The sequence below is a fragment of the Bison bison genome, unplaced genomic scaffold (genome assembly GCF_000754665.1).
Source record: "Bison bison bison isolate TAMUID 2011002044 unplaced genomic scaffold, Bison_UMD1.0 scf7180017864317, whole genome shotgun sequence".
NCBI classification, from domain to species: domain Eukaryota; kingdom Metazoa; phylum Chordata; class Mammalia; order Artiodactyla; family Bovidae; genus Bison; species Bison bison.
In genome coordinates, this window is record NW_011494889.1 from 7,626,777 (window position 1) to 7,636,662 (window position 9,886).

A 9,886-nucleotide genomic window follows, 5' to 3' on the forward strand; every position below is an offset into this window, starting at 1 on the left:
AAAAGTTGGCTTAAAACTCAACATTCAAAAAACTAAGGTCATGGCATCCAGTCCCATCACTTCATGGCAAATAGATGGGGAAACAGTGGAAACGGTGAGAGATTTCATTTTTGGGGGCTCCAAAATCACCGCAGATGGTGACTGCCTCCATGAAATTAAAAGACGCTTGCTCCCTGGAAGAAAAGCTATGACCAACCTAGAGAGCATATTATAAAGCAGAGACATTACTTTACTGACAAAGATTTGTCTAGTCAAAGCTATGGTTTTTCCAGTAATCAGGTATGGATGTGAGATGAGAGTGAAGTCGCTCAGTCATGTCCAACTCTTTGTGATCCCATGTACTGTAGCCTACCAGGCTCCTCCATCCATGGGATTTTCCAGGCAAGGGTCCTGGAGTGGGTTGCTATTTCCTTCTCCAGGGAATCTTCCCAACCCAGGGATTGAATTCCCAACCCAGGGAATTCCCACATTGTAGGCAAATGCTTTACCATCTGAGTCACCAAGCTTCCTATGGATGTGAGAGTTGGACTATAAAGAAAGCTGAGTGCTGAAGAATTTATGTTTTTGAACTGTGGTGTTGGAGAAGACTCTTGAGAGTCCCTTGGACTGCAAGGAGATCCAACCAGTCCATCCTAAAGGTAATCAGTCCTGAATATTAATTGGAAGGACTGATGCTGAAGCTGAAACTCCAATACTTTAGCCACCTGATGCAAAGAACTGATTCATTTGAAAAGACTCTGATGATGGGAAAGATTGAAGGCAGGAGGAGAAGGGGATGACAGAGGATGAGCTGGTTGGATGGCATCACCGACTCAATGGACATGACTTTGAGCAAGCTCTGGGAGTTGGTGATGGACAGGGAAGCCTGATGTGCTGCAGCCCATGGGGTCACAAAGAGTTGGACATGACTGAGTGACTGAACTGAAAGCTAAATACTCTTAAAATGCATTAATTACCTTTCTTTTGCATTACTTACATAGTCTTATAATACCATAGAAAGCAAATATGAGAATTGTCCACAGATAAATAGCGTTCTTCCTCTAAATCCTAAAATAAAAAAAAAGAAACTATGATAAATTTAGATGACTGATTGTTTCTATTATATTTGTCTTTGTGAAATTATATGTCGTGTGTGTGTGTGTGTATATATATGTATATACACACATACATATATAGATTTGCCCCAGTACCTGCTAATATTTGGTCTTTGACCCTTGTTCCTGACACTTGCTGCTAACACTTTTGTAATTCTTAGTAATAGGAATGTCTCACACAGAGCTCCTAAATTCCTTTTGTTCTAATGAGGTAAACTCTTGGTGGGCTCCTGGTTGGGAACTGATCACTAGAAAGACCAGTCCATGATTAACAGCTTAGAACTTTCAGTTCAGCCTCCCGTTCTGCGGAGAGGGGAGAAGGGGTGGAAATGAGCTAATAATCAATCATGCCTACTTGATGAAATCTCCACACAAATCCCTAAAATGTGAGAGTCAGAGAGCTTCTAGGTTGATGCCAGTAGGTAATGTACCCAACTCCACAGTGACAGACGTTCCTGCACTCAGAACCCTTCTGGACCTTGCCCTGTATACTTCTTAACCTGGCTGTTCATCTGGATCTTTTTTACAATATCCTTACTTTTAACTGGTAAATGTGTTTCCCTGAATTCTGCAAGCTGTTTAGCAAATTATCAAAACTAAGGGAAAGGTTATGGGAACCTGAATTTACCACCTGTCATCATCAGTCAGTCAGAAGTGTAGGTGACAACCAGGGACTCGCAATTAGCACTTGAAGTGAGGGCAGTCTTGTGGAACTGAGTCCTTAACTTGTAGGATGTGACGTTAACTCTAGGGAGATGGTGCCAGAACTTTAAATGGTAAGACACCCAGCTGGTATAGGAGAATTGGTCCATGTTGAACCCCTCCCCGCTATGATCTGGTCACAGAATTGTTCTCCGTGAATACACAAAGGAAAACAGTGAGTTTTCCTAGGCAGTCTTCCTCAATGAAATACACTTTGATTAATTTTCTGTTTAATGGTTCTCAACCAGAGATGAATTTGCTTGCAAGAAGGTGTCTGACAATGCCTGGAGATATTTTAGGTTGTTATAACTGAGGACTGTTGAGTATATTAAGTCAGTGTGTGTGTGTGTTAGTCATTCAGTCATGTCCAACTCTTTGCAACTGTAGCCTGTCAGGCTGCTCTGTCCATGGAATTCTCCAGGCAAGACTACTGGAGTGGGTTGCCATTCCCTTCTCCAGGAGATCTTCCCCACCCGGGGATCGAACCTGGTCTCTTGCATTGCGGGCAGATTCTTTTCCATCTGAGCCACCAGGAAAGCCCCATTGTACCTCCTTAAGTACATGTACCTCCTTAAAGAGTATAAGGCCTGATAACACTATATATAAGTGACAAAGATATTCCTATATATATATATATATATATGTATTTGTGTGTGTGCATACTTTTTACATGTATTACACATTTATGTAGACTTCCAAAACATAACAAAAGGGAAAGAAATCCTTTACTTCTTTAGGAATCATGTCATGAAACAAACTGGCAAGCACTCAACTCAAAAAGCCAAATTCAAGTAAAAATTACTATATTCATCTGGCCTCTCCCACATCACCCTGTCTACCTGTTCCCTGAAAATAAAGATTATTAAGTAAAAAGAAAGCAACAGAACTCAGGGAAATTGTTAACTTATGAAAAAAAAAAAGCAAAAAGAAGGCACAAGTCCCAAAGTAAAGGCAGGATTTGTCACACGAAGTCTCTACACAGTCATTGGACCATCTAAAGTCATTGGACTTTAGATACACTTGTGTGGGAACTTCAACTATTAGTACTTTGTTACTAATTAGTACAGTGTCAATGCTCAAAATTCATTATTATTATTATTATTGTAAACTAGAGAGGATTCAACAACACTCATTTATTTGCACTCACACAGCTTTCTTGAGTTGAAGAAAATGTAGTGGAATACAAATAAACCTGCTAGAAATGGCTCTTAGTTCTGAGTATTGTCATAGGAGTATATGATATTAGTCTCACTTAGCTGGGAGTACTATTATCATTATGATGGTTAACTGGGGCTTTAATATATTTACTAATGAAAAAAGCTAATGTAAAAATCACATACGATAGTCCCCTCTTATCTGTGGGATATGTAGTCCAAGACCCCCAGAGGATGACTGAAATTATAGATAGTACCAATCCAACCCTATATATACTGCTTTTTCTGTACATACATACCTAATATAAAGTTTGATTTGTAAAGTAAGCCCAGCAAAATATTGATGATAATTAATAATAAAATAACTACTTCAATATGATCTTTCTCCTTTCCTCATTAAGTCAAAAACTTTCATCTTTTCACTTAAAGGAAGTACTTTATGGCTTCTCTTTGGCATATCTGAATTGCCAGCATCATTATTCTTGTACTTTGAAGCCATTATTAAGTAAAATTAAGGTTACTTAAACACAAGGAGTACAATATTGCAATTAATAGGTGTGATAACTGGGAAAGCTATTAAGTAACTAATGGGTAGGACATGCTGGACAAAGAAATAACCCATATCTCGGGGAGATGGAGTGGGACTGCAAGATAATTCATCATGCCACTCAGAATAACTGCATTTTAAAGCTTGTGAATTGTCTATTTCTGGAATTTCTCATATAAATATTTCAGACTATAGTTGACCATGGCTAACTTAGAGCACAGAAGGTATAATCACAGATTAGCAGGGAACCACTGTATCAGTTCATAACTTAACAATTTGCTATGAGATATTTCTAAAAATTAATGATAACTGACAATAATTTTTAAATACCTCATTTATAGTTACAACTTTACCATTTAAAATGGGTTAAATTAAGTAAAAATCGTCAAAAAAAAAAAGGCAAAATAAAATGTAACAGGGATGATTATTCAAGATTTACTAATTTATCATTTAAATCAACTTACTGGGCCTGAAACAATTGGTTTTATAGCATGCATACCAGGAGAAGAACATCGTAGTTCTGTCTTGGGTAATCTAGCATTTAAAAAAAAAAAATGGGAAGGGAGAAATAAGTATAGATGCATATGAGATTCCCCTACAACTTTTTAAGCCTAAAAACTTCCATTGTATGCTAATAAGAAAAATAAAAAATATAGCAACATTTTACTTCTATTTTCAAAGTGATTTTTGTCTTTCTTTTCAAATCTATTTAATGAAAAGAAATTTACATTAAATCACAGCCTTAAATCTAAATGTCCATACTATATGAATGTTTTTTTACACATACATTGATTTTCACAGCAAAAAATCTTACCTTTTATTTTTTATAGAACAAGTTGCTGGAGCACTCCATTCAAAAAATGATGTTCCTTCATACTCTAACTTAATCTGAAAAAGAAGGTAAAATAGCTCAAACAAAAAATCTGCTCCAAAATTTTGTATCTCAATTTTTAGATGTAGAGTTCAATTTTCTGAGTCTCTTATTGTTTAAAGAAAGAATAACTAAAATTCAATTCCTTTTAAATTGTATACGTATTATGACAAGGGAAAAGTAACTTCTTTATGTCACTTCAATAGTCTCCCCTAAACTGTAATATTTTTTATTTTACTTCAAAAATAATCTATTAAGTGTCTAGAAGGTGTTTAGTATCATAATTTTCTTCAGTTGCAGTTTCTTTATTTCCTTATTTCTGCTTTTTTTCCTGCTTCTACATTCTTTCATTTATAAGTTCTTTCTTCCTGGAAGTATATCACACACTTCCTAACATCATCAGTCTTAGTCTCAACACTGGTCCTCCTCTTCAGCCAGATCTAGAGCCCAATTTCACCTTCTAATACTGTTACAGAAAAATTATGTACATTTGTATACATCATTATGTAGATATATACATACATAAATACTGCTTCATTGTTTTTACTTGTAAAATGGGAATTACAATACCAGTTGTCTCATAGATTTGATGTTATAGGATTAATGATAGTGTATAAGAAGAAAAAAGAAGTTCACCAGAAAATTGGACACAACCCTAAAGTATATAAAGCAAAATTTGACAGTTATTAGAAGATATTTTAAGTCATATATATAGTGGACTTTTAACACACATAGATTACAGCCATAGATTAAACTTGAAAAAAAAGATAATTATAGTTGACCCTTTAACAATTCAGGGGCTAGGGGGACTGACGCTCCACACAGGGAAATCTGCCTATAATTTATAGTTGCTGCTGCTGCTGCTAAGTCGCTTCAGTCACGTCTGACTCTGTGCAACCCCATAGACAGCAGCCCACCAGGCTTCCCATCCCTGGGATTCTCCAGGCAAGAACACTGGAGTGGGTTGCCATTTCCTTCTCCAATAATTTACAGTTAGGCTTCTATATATACAGTTCTTCAGTATCTATGATTCCACATCCACAGGTTTAATCAACTTTGGATTGTGTAGTACTTCAGTATTTACTACTGAAAAAAACATTGTATAAGTGGGCCAGGAGAGCTCAAACCTATATTGTTCAAGGGTCAGTGTGTGTGTGTGTGTGTGTGTGTGTGTGTGTGTGTATTTCTAAAATTGACCAATAAAAAAATACATTCTTTTCCTACATAGATCATTTACCAAAACTGACCACATTTACAAGGGAAGTGTTGCTGCTGCAGCTGCTGCTAAGTCGCTTCAGTCGTGTCCGACTCTGTGCGACCCCATAGACGGCAGCCCACCAGGCTCCACTGTCCCTGGGATTCTCCAGGCAAGAACACTGGAGTGGGTTGCCATTTCCTTCTCCAATGCATGAAAGTGAAAAGTCAAAGGGAAGTCGCCCAGTCATGTCCGACTCTTCACGACCCCATGGACTGCAGCCCACCAGGCTGCTCCGTCCATGGGATTTTCCAGGCAAGAGTACTGGAGAGGGGTGCCATTGCCTTCTCCAAGGGAAGTGCTAGCCAGTCTCAAAGTATTATTATCATACATACTATACCTTTGATACCAGTGAAATAAAATTGTAATTTCTTATAAAGTGAATCAGAAAAATATCTTAGGATATTCATAATCTTTAAAAAAAAACTGTACTTCTGAATTATTCATGGAATAAAGTAGAAATCACAATGAAAATTACATAATGTTTATGAAAAAATAAAAGCACTGATGTTATCAAAACTTGAAGCATGTAAATAGGTCCTAATGAAAATGAATACCCTTAAAAGAAATAAGGTAGTTTGAAAGTGAATAAAATCAGTTTTCAGTATAAGATGCTAATACAATAACCTATGAGAGAACCCCCAAAGGTAAAAAGAAAGATAAGAGAGAAGAAAAATAGGAATTTACAAAAGAAAATAAATTGGGATGGGTTAGTGGTGACGTAATGTTTTAATCTATTCAAATTTATTATAAACACAAATAGAACAATTAGTATTGCAGCAAAAAAAAAAACAACTGGACAGCATCAACAATAGAATTCAGTGACAAGGTATCCCTCAAAACCCCAAAATAAAAATTGGGATGGAACAAACCTGCTAAAACCAGCAGATTTGTGTGATATCAGCATAAGAAAGCAACTACAGTAGACCTTAGAAGGAAACACCTAAATCATTATAGGCATTCAGTAGACACTGTAGGAGAACAATTTGAGGATATAACCAGAGGGATTTTTATATTTTTCAGTTTCTTCTTCAGTCTCTGATAATGTCTGAAAGGGCAAGAGGAGGTGGGACCCATGAACTCCAAAATCAATGAGCCAAAGACCTCTTCTAGAATAACGATCCATAATCAAAATACAAGGAAAAAAATACCAACTGAGCTGGAAAGGGACAATAAGAACAAAGGAAAGGAAAACAACAGATAAATGAGGGGGGAAAACAATCTGGGAAGCTCAGAAAGTATTAGCCTTATTCCTGGACACTCTATGGAACAACATAAGAGGTAACTCTAAAGCCATGAGGTTAGAAAAGTTATTTTGACGCACCACTTCTTCCTTAAAGAGCAGGAAAACTAATTTCATGCTTTAGAAAACTGTGCAACAGAAAGAGGATCATGCTCAAATCACACACAATTATAATAAGAAAAAGGAGAGTAAAAAGTAGAAAAATACCTCCCTAAGACCACACTCAGTAAACACTCTTTTTTTGGTTTGGTCACACCATGTGGCTTGCAGGATCTTAGTTCCCCAACCAAGGATCAAACTTGTACCCCCTGTAGTGGAAGTGTGAAGTCCTAACCACTGGGATCTCGAGGGAATTCCCCTCAATAAATAAATTGAAACTACCATGGGTCCTGGTGGCTCAGATGGTAAATCATCTGCCTACAATGCGGGAGATCTGGGTTCGACCCCTGATCAGGAAGATGCTCTGGAGAAGGAAATGGCAACCCACTCCAGTACTCTTGCCTGGAAAATCCCATGGACAGAGGAGCCTGGTAGGCTACAGTCCATGGGATCACAAAGAGTCGGACATGACTGAGCGACTTCATTTTCACTTTCATAACTTAATATAAGGGTTAGTTTTATGTGTCAATTTGGCTAGATTGTAGTAATTAGTTATTTAATCAAATGCTAATATAGGTTTCTATATGAAGTTATTTCCGGAGAAGGAAATGGCACCCCACTCCAGTACTTTTGCCTAGAAAATCCCATGGACGGAGGAGCCTAGTAGGTTACAGTCCATGGGGTTGCTAGAGTCGGACACGACTGAGCGACTTTACTTTGACTTTTCACTTTCATGCATTGGAGGAGGAAATGGCAACCCACTCCAGTGTTCTTGCCTGGAGAATCCCAGGGACGGGGAAGCCTGGTGGGCTGCCGTCTATGGGGTCGCACAGAGTCGGACACGACTGAAGTGACTTAGCAGCAGCAGCAGCGTGAAGTTATTTTATAGATGTGGTTTACATCTACAATCAGTTGACTTCAAATAAAAGAGAATACTTTGATGATGTGGGTGAGGCCCCTTTTGACCAGCTGGAAGCCTTCAGAGCAAAAACGAAGGTTTCCTAGAGAAGAAATTCTGCTACAAGACTACAACATCAATCTCTTGCCTGAATTTCCACTCTCTGGCCTGGCCTAAAGATTTCATTCAGATTTGTCAGTTCCCACAATCACATAAGCCAATTTCTTAACATAAATCTAATATAAATATGTATACATTCTATTGGTTCTGTTCCTATGGAGAGTTATGACTGATATGCCTATTTCAAAACGAGGCAAAATAAATAAAAGATGATAGAAATTATGAAAGAAAAATATAAATAAGAATTTAAAACTCATAAGCTAAACTCAGGAAAAAGTACAAATAAAAAGTCAATTTAGAAAAAACCTAAATTAGCACAATTGTGAATAAACCTAATAAATAAGGTTTTGAGAAAAATAGAAGGTTTTTAAAAATAAAGAGATAAAAAGTGACTCAAGAATAAGTGACAAATATTAAAGACAGGCAAAGAAAATCCAATATATACATACTTGGGAAGAAGAAAACCTAAGCGATTGAGACAGAAAAATAGCATTAACATTAACAATAATTCAAGAATAATATGTGAAGAAAAATTACTTGAAACAATGTACTGAAAGGGCAAAACTCATACATAGGAAAAACAATTAAGAATGATTTTTTTTTAAAGACCAACCTAGGATCTATATTAATAAAAGCATTGAAGTTGATAAGAAACCTTCTGGGGATCCTGACAAAAAGAACAATTTATTCACAAGGGAAAGAAAATTAGATTTCCAGTAGACTTTTCAGAAGCAACACTTTATGTCAAAAACAACAAAGTAAGATATACAAAAGGACATAAAAATATTAGCCATAATTTTTGTATCCGGATACACAAACTTTTAGATAAAAGTTCACAGATAAGGTCTTATGACCATAAAACAACTCAAGAAATATTGCTCTTATGAGCCCTTCCTGAAACTACCTGAAAAAGAGATTCAGATCCCCAAAATGAGTGCAGAGACATCAACATAAGGACTGGTGTTAGGTATTAAATAGGAATTATTCTGCAGAAATATGTCTACATGGTGGCTATTAAAAAAGGAATATAACAGCTAATGACAATACTCTGACAATGTATCAGCATATGAGTGGTAGTTGAATTATGGTTAGCCCAGGTAATAGTGGTCCAATAGTTCAATTCTCTCCGCACATTTCCCCTCAAAGTACACAGATCAAAACAGAAATTAAAAAAAAAAAAGAGAGAGAAAATACACAGATCAAAAAATAAAACCAAGAAAATTCTATATTACAGTATAACTAGAAGACAAAGTACAATACACACTTCAAGAAACCTCTGCTGCTGCTGCTGCTGCTAAGTCGCTTCAGTCGTGTCCGACTCTGTGCGACCCCATAGACGGCAGCCCACCAGGCTCCCCTGTCCCTGGGATTCTCCAGGCAAGAACACAGGAGTGGGTTGCCATTTCCTCCTCCAATGCATGAAAGTGAAAAGTGAAAGCGAAGTCGCTCAGTTGTGTCCGACTCTTAGCAACCCCATGGACTGCAGCCAACAAGAAGCCTCTAGGTAAAAAAATAAACAAAAACTTTTAGCAGAGCTCTCACTCAAGTCCCTGTCATAATCTTTTGTGTAAAAGAGCTTCTGAAAAACTGCAGAAAAGAGGAACAAAAGTTTAAGACTGAATTGAAATCAACCAAAGAAAGTACACTGTAAAAAAAAAAAAAAAGAAGAAGAAGAAAAACACTGTAAAAAGACTCCTGGAAGATCAGAGTACTGATTATGAAGAAAAGAATTAAAAGTGTGTGAGAGTTGAGGTAGGAGCCTCAGAAAGGCATCCCTTTTGGAGAGAAGATAAAGGAGAGACACTCTGTGGAAAGTGAGTGGTGAGGGGAAAGAGAAGCAAGAAAGAGAAATGTAGGATATTAAAGCTAAAACAAACAAACAAACAAACCTCAAAGTAACCAC

At 37.0% G+C, this 9,886-nt stretch overlaps 1 protein-coding gene across 1 annotated transcript in view; it reads right to left on the reverse strand.

Moving 5' to 3' along the window:
* LOC104997965 (chromosome unknown open reading frame, human C1orf101) overlaps nt 1-9,277 on the reverse strand; it is a gene marked incomplete at its 5' end in the record, with an annotated part of 138,826 nt that extends 129,549 nt beyond the window's left edge. The window contains 4 exons of the mRNA XM_010852945.1: nt 977-1,047; nt 3,962-4,031; nt 4,312-4,385; nt 9,248-9,277. Of these exons, the coding sequence (XP_010851247.1) occupies nt 977-1,047; nt 3,962-4,031; nt 4,312-4,385; nt 9,248-9,277 (245 nt within the window). The remainder of the gene's footprint in view (nt 1-976; nt 1,048-3,961; nt 4,032-4,311; nt 4,386-9,247) is intronic.
* Nucleotides 9,278-9,886: the final 609 nt, after the last annotated feature.